The sequence below is a fragment of the Melanaphis sacchari genome, unplaced genomic scaffold, assembly GCF_002803265.2.
Source record: "Melanaphis sacchari strain LSU unplaced genomic scaffold, SCAv2.0 Contig20_pilon_pilon, whole genome shotgun sequence".
NCBI lineage: Eukaryota > Metazoa > Arthropoda > Insecta > Hemiptera > Aphididae > Melanaphis > Melanaphis sacchari.
The window spans coordinates 6053743-6075968 of record NW_020271042.1 but is presented as its reverse complement, the minus strand read 5'-3'; the positions used below and the strand labels follow the sequence as shown (position 1 = coordinate 6075968).

Below are 22226 nucleotides of genomic sequence, written 5' to 3'. Positions count from 1 at the left end.
AATTTTGTATTTACATAAATGATAACAATTTAAAATTGAGAACTGTGCAACAGATAACTGTAGTATGCTGAACAATTTTCTTAATAATTTAAAATGTCATTCAATGACATATTTTAAATATATTGATTTTAACAAAAGATATACAACTTAATATAATAGTAGCTTAAAACTTAAAAATATTCTATTTAACTACAACCAAGACAAATTTTTGAATTAGTTTTTGATTGGCTACACTGAAATTTTATCTTTTTTGTACACTTTCAGCTGATTTGTCATCAACTTAAGATGTACCACGAAAGAAGTTTACTGCTATAGTGTACAGTACTGACTACTGACTACATAGTGACAAAGTGCAATAAAGAAAATTGATATTTGTATTTTTTTGTTATTATATTTTTTAGAAACAATCGTTTAAAATTATATTTCAAATTGTTTTGTCTTTTATCGTTTGTTAATCGCGTGACCAGTCGAAATTATTGTTGATAATGATTAATAATTTTATACCGTGCATTTGAAATAGGTTTATTTGAATTTGTTGAGTACAACGAAATAAATAACAGCAACGATGTAGTTATGTAATTATCTATAACAAGTTTAGAACTTTGCCAAGTCGCATTTTTTTACGGGTTGACAAATTTGCTGTTACCATGGGGACAATAGCTACTGAAGAGTTTGATCTCATGAAGGATTCAAAATATCGAATGTAAGTAGGATGCTTATCTATAGTTAACTAACTGTATTATAGGTAGGTGTTGTTTTTTTTTATTAATTTAATCTGGAGTGTCAATTGTATGAGTCATTTAATTTTTAACCAATGTGTACCTACCTTAATTTGTTAGGTGTACGCTGAGTCATTAAAATTGTTAGTAATTAATAATGTAAAACTGACAATTTTAACTGCAATATTTAGAATTATCTAAAATTTGACAAAACTTTTCATTGTTTAATATATAGTTCATGAATTAAGTACAGGCTAGGGTATGATATCCTGTAGCTTTTAATAATATTATTTTCAATATATCTTTTTATCATACCTATTTATCTTCCTATTTTAATTACCTTAAACTTAAAGTTGTAAGGAAAGTATTTAATACCTATTTATAATTTCATATAGGATATATACTATTTACAAGGTTATTAACTAGAATTAACTTAAAAATATAACAATGTGATTTAGGTAGATGTGTGTTGCCAAATATTTATATTTTTAGTTGTGGAAAAATATATTACTTATCAACTATATTTTATTAATGTAAACCCATATAACATGTTTCAATGAATCTTACAAGTCATATTTTTATTTATAGTTGTGCATGGTTTTTATGCATTTTGGTAGATAATACTTTGTTAAATCTGTAATAATATTGTGATCTACTTATATATTTTTAAATAACTGTTTTTTGAAATTAGTATGGTATAATGACTTAATCGATATTAAATTAAAATTATACCATTTATACAAATTTTATGATAGATAGTATTTTTGTTAAAGTTTTGATTGAAATAATACATTTATATATTATGCTATATACTAATTTATTAAAATGTATATCATCCTCATTCTATAAATCTTGTCTAAATGTGGTTTTATCTTTTAAAAGTATAAATTATAAAATTTTATTTATTTATAAAGTGTTATAAGATTTATAACTCCCAAATACTTATGTTTATATAATGAAAATAATAATTAATTTGCAGGTGATCAATTTTTTTTTTGTGTGTGTTTACAAGTCATTAAGGCTTCTTGCCACTTCCACAAATTCTTTCTAAACTAAGATTATAAGTTACAATTTCTAATTAACCTCATGAGTTTTCTTGAAAAACCAAATATTCAAGTGCTGTTCACAGTTAGTTCCTGTGAATATTATTGCAAGCCTACTTAAAGGCAATTAATATCATGTAAAGGCCCTTATCAAATTCATAATATTTTCCATTGTTTGTCGTACAGTAGATATATGCTAGTTAATTTTCCTTTCCAGAAGCCAAATTGATATTCACCGAGTAGGTAGTCATAACCTATTAAACTGCTTTAAATAGATTGTTATATTTAATTTTTTGTTACCACATAAATTTAATCATTTAAGCATAAAAAAGAGATTCTTTTTCAAAAAATTTAATATTTGTTTGATCAATAAATAAATCAAATATATAGTTTTTATATAAATAATGAAGTTTAGAGTTGAATAGCTGAGTATCAACATGTATGTTTTTTTCAGTATGACACTTCTACATAATCATTATTTATAATTTTCCAATTATAGTGTCATATTGGAACTATCTGAACAAATTCTAGAATTGTGAATGATTTTACAACCATTGATGAATTTGATGAATTGTATACTAAACTAAATCTCAGTTATAAATGTCAAACTAATAAAACTCATTATTCACAATTTATAGCTTACAGTTATGGTTGTACTGAACTTAGCAATCAAATAATATTAACATTTATCTCCCTGATTACTCTTTTTGAATACAAACTTATCAAAATAAAATGTATAGATAATTATAAATCTATACTACATGCTGGCAGAAGGGAGCCCTTTTTTTGTTTTCTATATGCCGCTCCCCCCTTGAAAAATTTTTGTATTCGCACCTGCCTGTAGAGCTGGATTAATGTATGAGCAAAAGAAAATTTTGGTCCAGGGCAGTATATTTTATATATTCATAAAATATTATATATGAATTATTTGTTGTTTTAAAAAACTGCTTATTGATAAGAGATATTAAATATTTATTACGCTATTGCAGCTTTGATATTTAATCTTGTTCTGACTACAAGTAAACATAACAATTCTTGTTTTAAGTTTTAATATTTTGGGGTGGGTAATGTAATAAAATAGTATTAATTATAATTATTTTACTTAACAATTTTAACTAGGTCATTTTTGACATAAAACCAAAAATAATAACATCTATCTACCTTGATTTTATTTTATTTTTTTTCAATTTTTTGTTTAATATTATAACTTGATATATACTCATTAAGATAATATTAAAATAAATAGTATTAAGTTTACATTAATTATGATTATTAGCTGTCTAATTAATTAGGTATATTTAAAATATCTTTTTGTTAACCTGTATATATTTTATATTATGTAGTAGTATATATTATTTAACTATTTACATACAATTTAGTGGATCATTTTAATATAAATATCTGATTAATTACAGACCTAATTATAATATGATATACAGAATAGGTAGCTACAAAAAAAAATAATTTAAAAAAATAAAAAATGTATAACTAAAAACATATTTATTTACCATAGGTATTTACATTAAATTAATTATTCTAAATTATAGGTATACACCTGTTGTTATATAAAGTGGGTTCTGTATAAAATTAAATTTATGAAGATTATGGACTATAGTCAATATCTAATATTTTTCATAAAATATAATATAAATTTGATTTTTTAATTATGTTTATTTATTTATATTTTATTTGTCTATTATCACTTATTACCTATTGGAATACTAAAATTTTCAACTTAGAATGTAGTTCCCTCAATTATTGTAAAATACCAAACTTTGAAAGTAAGAGAACCTTAAAAAGAGCCTTAATATAATTTTGTTTAAATTTTATTATTAATTTTGCTTAATTAGACTTAATTATAATTTTGTTATAAAATCATACTTGGAATACAATTAAAATGTATTATTTAATAGAACTCATGTATGTGTTGTCTTTAATTATCATTTAACATAAAACATTTTACATTCAGAAAAATTCATTTTACCTAATTATTTTTAATATTAAACTGGACTTATTATCAAATTAAGGGTAAACATACTAACTATAGCTCTGCTTGGTCTATTTATAACATTTTAATTTTAAAATGTTTAATATCTTAAAAATGGATAATTTTTAAAGGTAAGAAACCTTTAATAATAATTAAACATTATTCAATAGACCAATTAAATTTAATATTAAAAACAATAATGCAAAATGTATCATCTGGACATATAATTTATGTTACATGGTTATTATTTTTTCTTAGCAATTATACAATTTTTAGAATGATCAATTTTTTTATGATCAGCAAAAATATTTTGAATCAATACTTTTGTAAACACAATATAGAAATAATTCAACCTTGAATCTTTTTTTTCAATATAATTATTGAATGGATGTTGTCAATCCAATTGAATAGCCCTATAATATTGTTATTCATAGTTTTTCACTCAGTATTATTAGCATTATTATGTTAAGAATAATATTTCAGTAAAACTGTTTAAGTGTTGTTGTCTGTATACAACACCAATTCCAAGGCTGAACTAATAATTATTTTCATCATTGCAATTGCTCTTAAACTGAAACTAATAACATTAATAAAATAGTTTATAATTTGGGTATATTATTTAATGATCTTTAATATACTCATTAAATAAATTTATTTTTGTTTTTCAGGTATGTTAATGCTGTTGATAAAGCATTGAAGAGTTTTGAATACACTAGTGAATGGGCAGATTTAATATCAGCCTTAGGAAAGTTAAATAAGGTAAATATATTGAATTACTAAACATATCATATAATAGACTATGTTATGTATGTTATGTTATAATAATAAAGTTTGGTATTCAATGTATTGTATAATATTGCCAGTTGTTCAAAATTATATTGGTATATATCTTTATTATATACAGGTTGTAATATGGTGTTTTATAATGTTTGTTTTTTTTTCAATAATTTTGTTATAATATTTGAAAATATGTAAAAACTTCTCTAAATTAATTCAGACTCATTATCATATAAATTACTGATAATTTTTCTAAGTACTTAATGACTTTAAAATTTTGTTTTGATTACAAATTCCAAAATATAAAAATGTATTAATTATATAATAGTACAGTAGTTAGGAATTTAAAAAGGTTCTAGTCAACTTACCTTAATTTATTAATTAGTCTAAAAATGTATAATTTTTTTTTTTTTTTTTTTTTTTTTTAATTTGAAGAAGTTGATAACATTTTGAACATTAGGTATAGTACAGCAGTAGTCTCAAAATCTCAAAAACAAAATTATTATTGATCAATTTGTTCATAAGTTAATTTTGTTCTGGAACTTTGTACAATTTACTATTAATGGAATTATGTGCCTCTAGACTACTGAAGCCCTACTGTAATTACTACACTAAATTATTTAAATGCTTCATAAGTTTTAAGAGGTACAAAGAAAGAAGTTAAGGTTGTGAAGTATATTAATTAGTGGATGAAAGGAGTATGTATCACTTGTATCAGTACAAATACTATGATATTTTGTGAATATATATATATATTTAACTATATAATTTTAATAATAAATTAATAAAACGAGATTCTTTTGTTCTATGGTTTATTCGAAGCCGTTTAATCCCTCACTGCTTCCACTATGCCTTGCCACACTTCTATTCAATGCTAACTTTTCTCTATTTCTAATTCCTTGGAGCTTTCTTTTACTTAGTTGCTCCATCTCTTTCTTGGTCTTGTTTGATCTGGATTTCACATTGTGACTTTGTATACTATTCTATCCTTTGCTCTCCACACATGTCCTGTCCAGCTAAGTCTTAGAATTTTTAGAATACATATTATATCAATTTTATTAAACAATTCTCTTAATTTTGCGTTTATCCTTTGTTCGTGTTCATTGTTTTCATCAGTTTTTTCTCATCGGCCTCTTTTGACGTCCACGCTCCAGATGTATATGATACAATAGCCTGACTAGGGCTCTGTATAACCTATTTTTTGTTCTGTTTGATAGTAATTTTGACTTGAACAGCGACATCAGTGTGATGTAGCACTTATTCTTAGCTATTATTAAATAATTGATTTCCCTATGAGTATTTATCCTTTCATAGATTGAGTTTAATATAATGAGATTATTATTCTATTTATAATTTTTAATACCAATAGATCACTGATAACAGTGATAACTGTTAAGAGTTTTAATAATCATGAATATAAATTAGTTATATTCAAATTATAATACTCTTAATATTAATAACAATTTTTAATGGTTACCATATTTTTCATAGTTGTTCACTTTTACTTAAATTTTTCATTATCAAGAAAATAGAACAATATAATAATTTATTATAACATGGTCTCAATATAGTAAAATAAATGAGTAAATAAATTTTTGATTTATTACATTTTGGACATTTTTTTCAAAGATTTTATTCTATACAAGTTAAATAGATGATTCAGTAACCGATTTGTAGGCAGAAATGTGGCTTAGGGAACACAACTGGCATATAGATAGTTAACTCGGTGAGAATAATAAATGGGTATTACTTTAATATACTGGGTACTTTTTTTTAATTTGAATAGAGTATAGAGAAGTAATTATGTATTTAAATTTAAACAAAAAACACATATTTTGTATGTATATATTTATAATAAATAAAAATCTATAATCATATGTCTATAATACACATTTTAAAATAAGCATTTATGTATTTTGTATATTATTTACTAATACTTTGTATTTACATGATTATAAAACTAATATCCATTGAGTTTTATTATATTTTTTATTATCATTATAATTGTCAAATAGTTGTGTTGTTGATTTTGTTAAAGTATTACATATCAATATTTTAATTTATGCTTCTAGAGTTGGCATTAAATACATTTTTTACAATTTTTTACAATTATTTATTTATGTTTTATAGAGCTATTTTATCAGTATTTATGGTCGAGTCCTGTACTATTTTTATAGTATTAGTATTTTATTAATAACTCCTAATTACATTCATACTGAAGACTCATAAATAATAAAACTATTAATTAGCATACTCATAAACTAGAATTTGCTTTACTTTTTTGTTATTTTAATTATAAAAAAATATATTATTATTCTTATTCCATACTTATATTAAGTTTTTAAATAAATTAAATTTTGTCTTAATATTTTTTAATGGTCTTATTTCAATTAATAATATATTTTTACTTAACAATATTTAATTTTTATACCACACGTATATTATGTACTGTACTTGGTAAAAAATAACTCCTGCCAAAGATAATCATACTATACCCCTGATTTGATGTAGATATTTTTAGATATTGCATTTTGTGCCACGCCTAACCAGAAATCAATAATAATATTGTTTATTTAAAAGAATTAGGCTATAGCTATGTATTATTTTATTTACTATTGGCATTAAAATAGTAAAATAATGTAACATATGTTTTGAACTCCTGGGTAAATATTTACTTTTTATAAATAATAAAATTATATTTTTATTTTATTGTTTATTCCTGAAGGGACCTTATAATTGTAATAAAGTTAAAGGTCAATATAAGAAATTATTTTTCAAGCTATAAAAAACCAGTTAAAGTAATTTAAATAGATGTATTTATGCCAAAAAAATTTTAAATGCTATTTATATTAAGCTTCAGTAACTATGACCATTAGTTGTTGGACTTTTAAATAGGTTTCCAAAATATGTGATTTTATATGTAAGACATGGTTTTGTTGCTAAAAACACTGGTAGACATCAATCCAAGAACTAGCAATACCGAATTGTACTTGAACAGAAAACTATTCTGTAACTGTGGCCTAATTCTATACCATATCATACCCCTTTTTTATTAATAAACAATATAACATATGTTTATATATTTACTTGCTATTAATTATATATGTTCTATAATTTATTATTATACAGGTGCTACTAAGTTATACAAGATATCCAGTAATACCACGAGGTATAAAAATCAGTAAACGTCTAGCACAATGTATGCACCATGCTCTCCCTTCTGGGGTTCATTTGAAAGCTCTTGAAACATATGACATTATATTCAAGTGTATGGGAACTAATCGTTTAAGCCAAGACCTCTTTATTTATAGTGCAGGTTTGTTAAAAAAAAAACACTTTGTATAAGTATATAAAATATTAAGTTATTAAAAACATTTATATTTTTAAAATGTTATAATATTTGAATATAATAATAATTAATTATACAAATTGTCTTTAGGTTTATTTCCTGTAATGGGTTATGCTGCAATGAATGTTAGACCGGATCTTTTAAATATTTATGAAAATCATTTTGTACCTTTAGGAGAGAGATTAATACCAGGATTAAATGGTTTTCTAAGCGGAGTATTACTTGGCTTGGAAGAAGGTTCTGATTTTTTTGACAGGTAAATAAAATAATTTAAATCAAATATCAAAATATATTATTTAACAATGCATTTTATTTTAGGACAAATCGTTTATTAGACAATGTATGTGCTGGTGTTGGTGCTCCGATATTTTATAGTCACTTATGGGAATGCTTAGCTAATAATTTAGCAGTTCGACTTCCTGCAATTTTATATATACTGTCTCGATTTGATCGAAAATTATTGATAGAAAATCAGAGTCATATAATGGGTACTAACGTTGATACAATGGTTACTGCTATATGTGCATGTGTACAAGATTCTATGGTTTTGGTTCAAAGAAGTGGTTTAGATTTATTACAAATTGGATTCCCAATGCATAGCACACAACTATCCAAAAGTGATATGATTCGTTTAATAACAGCATCTTTAGTAACTATACTCCGTAGAGATATGTCATTAAATAGGTATTACATTTTGATATATTTATAATTTAGAAACTATGACCTATATATATTTAATTCATTTTTAGGCGTTTATATGCTTGGCTGCTTGGTAATGAAGTTAATTTAACTTTATTAAGTTCAGACCATCCTTTAGTAAAATTAAGAAAAGCAAGAGAATTAACTACAGTTAAATATTTTGAAATATATTCCAGAGACTTACTAGTACAGGTATTACTTTTTAAAATGGTTTTACATATTCTTTTAAATTAATAATTTTAATGATTTTATTTATTTTAGGCTATAAAAATTAAACTTCATGAAGCGACTGGTTGTAAGCCACATGACTTACGCCCGTATAGACTTCTAGTGTCTTTATTAGATAAAACTGAAATTGGTCCTGTAATTCTAGATGATATTTTATATGAAGTTTTTAGACTTCTTTATTTATGTTGTCAAAAAGATAACAAAATTGATAAGTCATCTGAATTAATAAAATCAGCAAATTTATTATTTAGTTCCTTGGAGCCTAAATATTTATGGGAATATACAGGTATCATGTTTTCTAATGCGTGTCAATCATTAACCAGAATAGATTCATGTGAAGATACATCTAATGCAGTTAAATCTGTTGGCAGTGGTGATTTAAGCCTTATTGAAATATGCTCTTTGACAGACTTTCTGTTAGATGCTATATCATTTGAAACTTTTACTGAAACTCCTAGTGAACATTTACTTGAATTATTTATCCATATTGCAAGTACATTAACAGATAATTGTGATATGTTAACTTCAGATCAAGCAAGCACATCATTAATGCTGTTCTTAAAAATACTGTCTAAAGTTCAACCAGCATTAATACCACAGACAGATTTAGGATATAGCTCATTGGATCAAACTACTGATTTGCCAAAAAAAGCCACTGAGCCTGGAAAAATTGTCCAATTAAATGTGGATACACCTAAAATAAGTGGTATAAAAAGAGCTCAGTCTCCAAAACTAAGAACTATATCTGACACTTCAAGTGTTCAATCTGATTCAACAATTATAGCAGATAATCCGTCAATAGATTTACATTCAGATACAACTAGTGGAGTATTTGATGGAGATTCTTTAAATTCAGCTATTTTGATGCAAAATTGTAACCAGAAAGAACAACATAGTATTTATAAATCTTGTATTAAACAGTATGAAAAGTTTTTTGTAACCTTTGTTTATGGTGTGCGAGCAAACATTGGTGAAACTAAAGGATTATCAGTTTTGATGGATGCCTTAAAAGTAAAATCACCACAAGCAACTGCTGAGGATCGAGCTAGAAATTTAGAAGAACTTTTAAAAACTGTGCTTAATTCACAAAAGCAAACATTGGATGAAAATGATGAATATGAAGGTAGTGATGAAATATCTCCTTTGACCATTCTTAACAATAAACGCAGTGCTGGGCTTGAATGGACAAAGCCGGTTATGTTAGCTTGTAGAGTATTAGTAGACATATCAACATTTCAAGCAATTCCATTGACTGACTCAATGACATCATTAGTATCTTCAATTGATGTAAAAGACTTAAATAATGATGTTCTACCAGAATGGTTGAAATTAATTATTGTATGTTGTTGTTGGTTGGGAAATACTGCTCCTTCTCTACAACTTGTTACTATTGGAACTTTAGTGGATATAGTTGCCCTCTGTCGAAGCTCACAATTACATTGTAAATCTAATGAATCAAGGAATGGTGTTGTGTCACTAGTCCTCTTACCACTATTGAAACCTTTTCAATTATATTATATTGAATACCACACAAATGTTTTTCACGTGAGTTTTCTTTAATTTATAATTTTTAAGAATCCTATTATAATGACTTTTTATATTTTTTTAGGTCATTGCACATTGGCTTTGGTTTCATTTGGCTAATCCATTATATCAAGTACGCTGTGTTGAACTACTTTATTTATTGCAGAGCTCTTTACATTCAAGTGATATCGTAGAAAATTGTATTGGTATGTAGAATATGTTTAAATTATAAAAATATCTATATTTACAATTTATCTTCATTGATTTTATGATGTTATAGGAGAAGAATTAACATCAAGAAAAGCGACTGAATTTCAAAAGTTAAATGCATTCAGAAAATTTTCTCTTTTATGGCATGTAGGCCGAGAACTTGCAGCAAATTCTCAAAATGTTGGAGACATGTTTTACAAGTAAGCCACTAATATTCTATTATCATTATTATTTTTATGTTTTAATTATAAAACAATTATTAATTTAATTTATTGTTACAAATCAAAACATTAAATGTTAAGAATAAAATATTATGCAGATAATTTTCAACAACCTAATTCACATCTTAATAAGATTTGTATATTTTAAATTGTCTGATTTAATTATTGATTTTTTTGTTTTTATTCATAGATCCATGTTAAAAACATTAGATAATTTAGAACTTGGAGAAAGAAATGCAATAAAAGTAGAAGCAGAAGGATGGCTTTTACACTCTTTATTAAGAGGTGATATTGGCAGATTAATAGATCCTCTTATACTATTACTTCTTGATCCGTGTACATCAAGATTAAGTGTTCTCCATGCCAAAGTTAGTCCAACACAAAATAATGATACACATGATTATTCCGAAACTTCTTTAAATGATCCATCTGCCAAAATTTATGCTATTAGTTCAGTTGATGGAAATGTAATGTATCACGTAGCAGACAAGTGTAAACAAGCACCAAAAATTGCCCCTAGTCGCAGTAAACGTGTGTTTGCTATTACAACATTGGCCGAACAAGATTCTTCAAACCTTTTTAGCCGTTATGTTACTGTAAAAAAATGCCAAATGATGACTCGATATGAACCATCATTAGCAGAAATGTCAGAATCTCATCATAAAAACATGTCTTTGCTTCAAAATATTTCTGTTTTTGTCAATCCATTTTCTGTTGATCCAAATGTTACTAACAATAATGAATTTGATGAAGATTATTCTGAAGAAAAGAAAGAAAGTTCTCAATACTCTATGGATATGTTGAATAAAATTAAACGGTTTAAATCAAATGTACAAAACACAGTACGTCGTTCACCTAAAAGAAAACCAGAAAGTAAACATATTCAAAAATCTGTACAAAGAACTGGATCCTATTCATCCCTTGATTCTATAAAAACTAACCCAGTTATGAATTCTACTACAATGATGTCATCAATTGATTTATTACACCTATCATCCATATCAGACACAATATTTGCTCGAGTTACTGATGGCGAGACATACCGTAACAATATACGAACATCTGCTTCTGCAACTGATATGAATGGTCATTTTACAGAAAATGAGACAGATTTAGTTCGGAGCTATTCATTTTGTGGAAATGAACAAATCAAAATTGATACAGATGAGTCAACACCTGCTGATGAATATTTTGATCCTTCAAAGTCTGAAGAAACATCTGTTGTACGAGAAGTTCTTAATAGTGTATTAGATGCCGTTGTAGATGAAACAGTTGTGCCTTTAAATGACGAAGAAGATGATGATGATTTAACTGAAGTGTCTGAATCAATTAAAGAAGATATTTCTATGGCTCCACCTGAACATAATATTGATGGCAATGTGAGAAATATACACTCCCATCTACTGTTATATTGTGGAGTATATGATGTTCAACGAACATTGTATGCTTTCTGTACGTTAACAAACATGTTAAAAACAAATGCTCGTGCTCTTTTATGCGCTGCTGCTACTACTTCTGTTCCTGTAAAATCTCAGATATTAAAATTACTTTCTAGACATAGAAAATCAATGTTTGGTAGAGGATTTCATGGAGAAATTGATATGACTGGAATTCCTTATAATCGAGGCAGTAGCATGTATTTAGAATTACTCATTTCCATATGTCTTTATTATATACGAAGTTACTATCCTAATTTAGGACAATCTAAAATAACACAAGAAGATATTGCTGGTAACCGTCAAGTACAAATGTCCAGTGTAGAACTGTTGAGTCTCATCTGTTGGGAATTAAGTGGTATTGTAAGAGATAGTGGACGAGGTTTAGCATGTTATTTAGCTGAATTGCTTGCGAGATGCAAAGCACAAAAAGTCGCGTTGCATTGTTTGTTAAGTAGTGTACTTGAAAATTCTGGTCCTGAATGTAAAGCTACCAGTTTCACTGCAGAAATATTATCATTTAATAATCATGACCCAACAGATCAGGGATCTGTTGAAGGTAGAATGAATCGTGAGTCTGAAGCATTCCAAGCTTTATTATTAAGACTATTGTTATCACTAATCATATTAGAACATGAAGTTGACAATAGTCGTCATCGTGGTAACAATTTGATGAATGATTCCTATGCAGATTTAGCTACTGATAATGTAGAAGGCACTGATGTACGTTACTTATCTGGCAGACCAATTCCGTTGCAACCAATGTTTGTTACTGCCTTAGTTGCAGCTTTACATCCATCTGCTAGAATGAGACATTCCCATATTAACTGGACATCACTTGTTACATCTTCATTACCATATCTTGGACCTGCTTTGGTGAATGTTGTCTCAGTAACTGTACGACAGCTGTGTGCAAATATTGAAACTTTAGCAGAAGTATACGCTGATAACACCAAAAATGTTAATTTGAGGTAATCATTTTTATGTAAATAAATTGACTACTTCATTTTTTTAAATGTTTTATTATATAACTAATAACTATAAAATTATGTACTTCAGGTTACCAGCAGATTATGCAATAACACAATTAGAAGCTCTTACTGTCTTATGTCATTTTTGTCTCCTTGATACTGGTCAACCATTTAACCACCCTTTAGATCATAATTCTATGACAAATTCAAATACTCCAGCTCAGCTATTTAATAATCTTGTTCATGTCTTTATTCCATCTCCTCTTTTAGCCGTGAGTAAAATAATCACATTTTTTTATTTAATAATAAATGTTAATAAATGTTATTTTCAATTTTATTATTATTAAAGCTCCAAGATCAATCATCTAATGATGAAACTGAGCCACAGTTAGGAGCGAGGAGATCTTTATTAGCAATTTTGCCAAGAATTGTAGCAAGTGTTTCATTATTATGGAAAGCGCTTTGTACTGGAAAACAAAGGTATACCTCCCATGTTTTAGTAGTATTATTGTTTATTTGTTATTTAATGTTCAATTTAATTCATTGCAGTGAAAATAATGTTGCTGGATGTCCAAGGTTAGTTAAAGGTCAACTTTTAGATTTATTAAGTCCTATAGCAGAATACCACGGCAATAGCTTTCTAACAGCATTTTCAATTGTATGGAAGGAGAGGCGATCACGTGCATCTGTATTATCATCAACTGTAAGATCATACATTTATTTAGAAAAAAAATTTAAATCACCATTTTATTAATTTATTTCTTACTATTTTTATTCATCGTTTTCAAAATAATATTAATGTACATATATTTAAGTCCAATGATTATCTTATTGGTAGAAATAAGTCTATGCTGTGATTAATATACTAGCAACACTTAAAAACTATAATATTACACTATATTTTTTTTTAGATTGTCCCTGAAACCACAGAAATGCAACAAGTTTTAGTACAATTATTGAGTTCAATAAAGTCTATGCCATTAGATTCATTAATACAGACTATTCATCAAGTTGTTAAACAACCATCATTAAGTCAAGTAATCACAATTTTGTTTGACTTATGTATTGTTGTTATTAATATTTGTATAATATTTTTAGGCTGGTCAACAAGATACTCAAATTAGTATTGAAGTGAGTGTACTGGAATTATTTGTTCATTATGTACAGCTTGCTCCTGGTCATTACTTAGCAGAAACATGGCAATCACTTCTTGGGTTACTTAAAGAAGGAATAACATTATCACCTCCTTCACAGTTTATGTTGTTATCAGTATTAAGTCAGTTTGTACATAGAGCTCCTGCACCATTAGCTGATCGTAAAGATCAGAAAGATCTCCAAGATATTACTGCTAAGGTAAATTAAAAAGTACAGTAAATTTTAAACTGAAGAGAACTTATTAAGAACATGTAACACTATAATTTTAGCATTAATGGTATTTATAAGTCAGACAATATTTTTAAATAATTTAAATTTTTTTGAATGCTATAAAAATTGAATCATATAATTTAAGAATCCTATATACATATATTTTTTTTAGTGATAAACTATGATAAAATGTCTTCTCTTATCATTGATTTTAGATGGTTGAAAGCTGTTCTCAAATAGCAGGAGCTTGTTTGGAACAGAGTTCATGGTTAAGAAGAAATGTTTCTGTAAGAGAAGACGAATTATCTGCAGCAAATTATATTACCGAAAAAGATATAGAAAAAGGTAAAAATTAATAATTTATTATTCTTAAACTTTTTTTTTTTTTGTAAGTTTATAATTGAATTATTTATAGTTTTTAAATGTACAGTTAAATATTATATTATATGAATTTTTTAGTTGGAAGCGGCAGTGGAAGTAATGCGCAGTACAGTATACCAGCTCAAAATGTACTAGCTCAACTTCTTGCACCCTTATTAGACATAACATTTGGTAATCAAGAAAAAGAAAGAGTATGTACAATACTCACAATGATAATGTATAATGTAACACCTTATTTGAAAAACCATACGTAAGTGCCTATTAACCAATTAGATTTAAAATGATTTTTCAAACACTATTTTTATTTTTTATTTATATTTTATTTATAAAAATATAGTAATAAAAATATGCCAAGTTTTCATGCGTGTTCTCAAATTTTGGCCAGCATCAGTACATATCAATATACACGAAAAGCTTGGAAGAAAGATGCAATGGAACTATTACTTGATCCAACACTATTCCAAATGGAAGATCGCAGTATTCAGTACTGGAAAATTATAATTGATAATTTAATGTCTCAAGACACTACTACTTTTAGAGATTTTATGGGTATATTTTTATTTTTCATGTTTATTCAATTAATAGCTATTATTATTTATTTTTCATATGTATTTATATCTTAAGGTCGAATCAATATGAACCAAGCAAACACCTTAAATTTATTTTCAAATAGAGAACAAGAATGTGAGCAGAGAGCCCAATTATTAAAAAGACTTGCATTTGTTTTGCTATGTAGTGAAAAAGACCAGTTTCATAAACATGTTCCTGAAATTCAAGGTTGAATTAAAAAAAAAATACATTTACTCCAAAAATTATTTATTTTTTTAATTATTATATTATTTATTATATAGAAAGATTAGTTGACACTCTTCGTATGCCTCAATCAGGACCCGGTATCCATGCTCAAGTGTTTCTATGCTTCAGGGTTTTACTCTTGCGTATGTCTGGTCACCACATAACTTCTATGTGGCCAATAATAGTTAGTGAAATGGTTCAGGTTATGATTCATATTGAACATAATTTAAGTACAGATTCAGAAGAGTTCAGGTATGTAATATCATTAATATTAAGTATTGTTTAATGGTAAAAACTGTAATCTTTACTTTTCCTACTAAACAAATGTATTGTTTTTCTGGGGCGTGTGGCTGATCTTCCATTTTTGGCTTATGGCAGGCGAAATACCAGGTATGTTTTATGTATGCTTATTGCCAGTTTGTTGTGTGCTTTTAACATTTTTTTTTAAATTAACATAGTTCTAATAATTATTTTAAAATCTATTACCAAGGTTAAGTCAATGTCGCTGCTTGAAGGTGTCTTGGGTTAAATCTTAAACTGATATTCTTCTTTATTTCTCATTTTTAGTAAAAGTATTGAAAATAAAATAAAAACTAATAACGCTAAAGATTAAAAAAAATTAATCAGTGTTTCTTTTTTTCCATTCTTCCAAAATATTTCCAACTCTTTATTTCCTTACTCATTATTATAGTAGTGAAGAAATTAATATGGCTGATACCACTCTTAAATCACATTCATCTTCAAGACGAAGAAAAAAATGGAATCACCGAAACAAGTATAGCTTGCAACCTGAGAAACAGAGTTCATCAAATTCTAGAAAATCTACTGTCATTGCCAACCATACAATTGAAAAGTAAGTTCTAATAGTGAACAAAATATCAATTGGGGAAAAAGAACACTTTTTAGTTTTTATGTGCATACTCAGCAACAATGTCTATAGGTTATATTTGTAAAGAAAAAAGAAAACCGTTTATGAAATTATTTTTATTAATTGCCTTTAACAATATCTAATATTGACTTGACCTTGATCAATAATTTTAGTTTGGTGTGTGGAAGTAAACAATTTTTTTAGCTATATTAATTGCCTGTAGAATTATTTAATATGTTTGAATTTATTTTAAAAAAGTTAGAGTAAAAAATCAAAAAATTGAATACTAAAGTTTAGAATAGCTTGTAGGTTAGAAATTATACCTTATGATTTATTATATAATAATTTATTTATTTGATAATTATTAATTTCTAATAAGTATTAACATGTATTACTCATATTTATGATAGTTTTATATTTTATAAATAAATAAAAATATATAACAATTGATTTGAATTTCATATTTTTAGTAAATAAAATTGTTTAATTTTATAATATATTTATATTTTTAACTAAGAAATAGATGTATATGATATATGGTTATAAATTTTAAAAAAACCATTGAATGTAATGGGTGATTTTTTATTTGTTTTATTTTCCAATGAATGAGTGAATCATTTTTAAATTTTAATTCAACTAAACCTGTAGACCAGTGGTTCTCAATCTTTTTAGTAATGTGACCCACGTGGTTTAATTTTCAAAAAGTAGTTAAAAAAAAAAAAATATATGATAATTATAATATAATTTTTATTTTTTTAACATTTGTTTATTAGGTTTAAATTATTATTTTTCTTATTGTATAAGTTTATAATCAATTTAATTTTATAAATGTACTTTTAAAAATAACAATATATTTAATATTAATTTAACATATATTTCTTGAAATTTGTATAATTCAAAAAATTGTTCATGACCCACTAAAAATTGATTGATGACTTACCAATGGGTCATGATTCATGACCCACAGTTTCAGAAATACTGTCATAGACTTTATTTAAATAAGACCCTAAAATGTTTAATTTGACTTTGTGACCTTTAAAAAACTCATAATAATCGTCTATATAGTTCTTATTTATTAACAATAAACTGAAGTATAAAATATCAAAAAAAAAAAAATAATAGAAATTACACATACTAGTATATCAATTATTTATTTAAAATGATTTTTTGTATAAATATTTTTTATTTCAAATATTCTTGAAAAATTATGTTGGAATAAAATGTGAATTATGCATTTGAAAGCCACTATAACAAGACTAGTAACAACAGTGACCTATGATTGGGAATTGTCAAAATAAACAATAAAAATCCTTAAAAATCGAATTAATTAATTCTTCAAAAGCAACAATCTATTTAGTTTTTTTTGTTATTGACTATTAATTGTATTTATCATTTATATTTATAGAAATCTTATAAACAAATTTAAATATTTGATACTTACAGTATACATACAATAAAATGAGAAAGTAATACAATATTACTTAGTTAAGAATAACATATTAAGTATAATTATTAATAAGTTAGTTTTAAGGATAATCATTATCAAAAGAAAAATTATTTACATGTATTTCAAAATTTTGAAATTGTTTTACTATCTAATAAGTAATATTATATGAATTTATGCTTTTGGTTATAGCAGTTAGCATAATGCATGATTAAAACTATTTCATACTGCTTAATTGGTTTTTGTTGATCAAAAGTAGAAGCATGAATATAAATATTACTAATTAGTTATTAAAGCTTAGCATACTTAAGTTCATGCATCATACACATTGTATTATATTTATATGTAATACTATCATTTAAGTATACAAGCATACCTTGAAATTAAAATTAATAATACGCCCGCATGGGATATCTCCATTTTATAAACGTATAGAATAGCAAATTGTTTGATCTGAATAATCTATTTAACTCTGTCATATTGACTACTACAGTGAATTTACTTACTATAAAATTTAAAAGTAAGAATATAAACTAATGAACTCTATAGACTTTTTTATATTTTTATTTTAAAACATACAAATAATTTAGATTTTTAAAATTCTCACATTTCTTTTCAAATAAAAGTATAAAAAAAGTTTAAAGAGTTCATTAGTTAATATTCTTAATTTTTTATTTAATTCACTATAATATTAAACATGACAGTGTTATATGAATCATTCAGATCAAACAATTTGCTATTCTATTCATTCGTAAGATGGAGACATCCCATGCAGATAAAATGTCCTCTTAATGTTTTACATAATAATTATAAGAATAGTAACGGTGATTTAAATTTAATTTTATTATAAGAATATATTTTGAAACCTACTAACCAATTAATTTATAAGTATCAAGATTTTTTTTTGTTTATAGAAATTGATATTATTTAAATTGTCAAAATAATCTAAAATTATAAATTTAATTTAGTCTATTATTATATTTTAGTTTATTTTTTTTATTTATTTATTAATTTTTTTTTTTTTTTGTTAATTATTAAATTCTAACATTTTTTTCATTTTGGCTTTTACAATTTATATTAAGTTTTTATCGTTAGTACATAATGTTTGTATTTATACATCTTAAAGTAATATTTACATTTTCATAGGATTTTTTATTAATAAATTATAAAAGCTCTAAATTTAAATTTTTGATTTATATATAGACAAGTCGAATAATTTAATTTATTATTGCAATGCTAACAAGCTAAATATGATTGTTGTAATATTATTTAATTTTCATAATATTAAAGCTCAAAGAGTTATTAAGTTAATTAGATTAATATAATTTTACACGTGATATTTAAGTACAAAGTATATTAATTATAAATAAATAAAATATTAATTAATAAAAAAAAAAAATTATCTGTTCAGAATTTAAAATTACTTTTCTTACTTAATTTAGTGTATTTAATGGTTAAAACGATCTAATCATGTCATACATTAGTGTATGTATTGACAAATATGATAATTGGAGAATAACAAATTGAAAATGATTTTTTAATGCATGTTTGTCAATAATAGTAATCAATAATAATATTGCTTTATTTTAACAAAAAATTAAAACTGTTGTTTTCTAGTTTCCAAAGAATTTATAAAATATGAATTGATAATTTTTGAAAATATTTAAAAGATTAAATTATTAATTTATTTTAAGAATTTAACCAGTTGTATAAGTTATGAAGTTTGTGTAGAAGTAGTAAGTGTTTATGCGAGTGGTAGATTTATATTTAATGCATTTATTTACATATTTATCTTATAGAACATGTAAATACTTATTCAGTTGGAAATATTTTTAAGGAAATTTGAGTTTTAATTCAATTGAACACTTGTAAACTAAAAATTAATAATAATAAAAAAATGTATATTTAATGGTCATCTATGACATTTATAGCAAACAATTTAAATACCATGTTTTATGAATTTCAGTTCACATATACGACTGCTTTCGGGACTTGATTGGACATGGGTAGTTAATAGCAACAACGGTCTTCATGCCAGTAGTAATCCACAATGGTTGCAACTTCAACTAGCCGCAGTTAAACTCCTTAGTGTTGCCATTCAACTTCCTGCCGATATTCTACCTCAATTTCAAATGTAAATTTAATTCATATCATTTGACTACAAATTTTATGTCTGACATAAAAACATTATTTTTTTAGGTACAAGTGGGCTTTTGTTGGACGACCTGAACTTTCACAAAACGAACAGAACCCAGTAGAATTTGTTCCTCATGTTTTAAGGATAGCAAAGATTATGGATTCAAAAGTAATTTTACTATATTATTTTATTACAATATAACATAGATAAAGTGCTTACTTTAAAAAATATAGATATTTAATAATTATATAACTCATATTTTTTAGTATGGGAGTCCAATAGAAACATACCCCGATACTTTGTTGCCAACTGGTTCAACAGCTCGCTCATTGCAAGACCTTCATCCATTTTTTTCTGCACTAAGCACTGGTGAGCCACACCCATCCCTTAACAGTTCCATTAGTCAACTAGAGCAGGAGCTTGAGTTGGATTTCCTAGAGCCGATACCGTCCAGATAGGCTGATATTAGTCTGCCTGAATTCACCGTACCTACGACAAACTGTGATGTTGTACATGTATATAAAATTAAATTATTATAAAAAAATTAATATTGTTATTTTTGCAATGATCGTTTTAATGTGAAAAAATATTATTATTATTATTATTATTATTATTGTGGTTTTTCTGATTGTTAAAGTTTTGTTTCTTTTTTTTTTATTTAATTTGGTGATACGATCATTCCGTTCTAATTAGTAAAAGAACACACATTTTAAACTGCAAACTCCTAACATTGTAATTTTCTTTTTACAACTACTTAAGTATATTTATTGTAGCAAAAAAAAAAAAAAACCACTTGCTTTAAGCACATAAAACATTAACTTATTAAATTCTATGTTACCTGTTATCGTTGTTAAGTTTGTCGTATTATAGAACCTTGAGAAATAATGTATGTTTAATGATGAAGTATGATATTGTTAAGTTGGTATAAATAATTAATATTCTAATTTAATATCATTCAATAGTCTTATTCTTCATAAATAGGCTTAATTATTTTATTTTTCATGTACATTGTAAAAGTAATTTTATAATTTAACTAAAAATCCATGGATGTATTCCTTAAGACACCTTAGGTATTTTGACATTATTCAGTTAAATTTCACTATGAAAATTGTAAAATGGTGATTTTCTAGTAAAATTTTATCCATCATTTTATTTTTCCTATCTTTTAGAAAAATTGGTTTTTTTATAGTATTAAAAAAAAATTGATGCATTAAAAAGTATATAAATATTTTTTTTTATTTATTTTATGTTTTAAGTATTTCAATTATTATTCCTTTATCATAAATTTTGCCTCCTATAAAGATAATTATTATCCTGTGGACTGGTAATTTGTTATGTTTATGTGTTACATTTATGATCTATTTATATATTAGAAAGAGGTATGATATGTATAATTTTTTTTCTTATGGTATTTATGATGATTAAAATGGATTTCACGAATAAAACAACATTTAATATTCACATGGGTCTAGCATTAATACATTACAAGTCTAATGGTTCCGGATTATTATAGTTATATAGATGAATATGTTTATTTTTTATAACCATGCATTGATTGTTTTTACCTTTTAAGTATAGTTACATTTAACAGTCAATAGAACACAAATTGGTATAACTAGGAAGAAAATATAATATCCTCTAGTTTAATTTTAGACTTCATCTGTACCTATAATCTTATAAAGTTGAAAAATATAATTTTTAATTAATAATTATAATAATTCTATTACCTACCTGTTATCACTAAATAATAAAAGTTTTATTTATTACATATTTTCATACTCGGTACCTTGCAACCTTGATACCTAGAAATTTAAAATAAACAACTGTTCAGTAGTTATCATTGCTATATTACCATTTATACATATTTTACAACTGTCAAGAAATCCATAATTTGTTTACTAAACTTAAATTAATTATTAATATTTTGCATGATCTATCAAGTTTAAGATACGTAATATTAATAATTAATATAGATAGTGGATTGTGTTTTATATTAGGTAGGTATTTATCTATTTTTTAAAAATGTATAATTCAAAATAATGTACTTTTTATTTCAGTTTGCAGTTATAACT

General features: G+C 25.2%; 1 protein-coding gene across 5 annotated transcripts; it reads left to right on the top strand.

The window, feature by feature from the left end:
• The first annotated feature begins 326 nt into the window (after positions 1-326).
• LOC112593758 (protein dopey-1 homolog) lies at positions 327-20702 on the top strand. Of its 5 annotated transcripts, none has more exons than XM_025338293.1 (25): positions 327-703; positions 4418-4508; positions 7656-7842; positions 7966-8131; positions 8194-8559; positions 8625-8766; positions 8836-10347; positions 10412-10532; positions 10607-10736; positions 10948-13164; positions 13253-13436; positions 13514-13644; positions 13714-13867; positions 14076-14201; positions 14263-14517; positions 14745-14874; positions 14989-15160; positions 15248-15459; positions 15535-15687; positions 15762-15957; positions 16084-16095; positions 16400-16558; positions 19984-20151; positions 20217-20322; positions 20421-20702. In XM_025338293.1, exons 1-25 carry the CDS (start codon positions 648-650, stop codon positions 20610-20612), a joined length of 7338 nt encoding a protein of 2445 aa, XP_025194078.1. In that variant the 5' UTR covers positions 327-647; the 3' UTR covers positions 20613-20702. The 5 variants fall into 5 exon arrangements, with proteins under 5 accessions (XP_025194078.1, XP_025194081.1, XP_025194076.1 ...); XM_025338291.1 differs by having other exon boundaries at positions 328-703; positions 16397-16558; XM_025338294.1 differs by lacking the exon at positions 16084-16095 and having other exon boundaries at positions 328-703; positions 16397-16558.
• The last annotated feature ends 1524 nt before the right edge of the window (positions 20703-22226 follow it).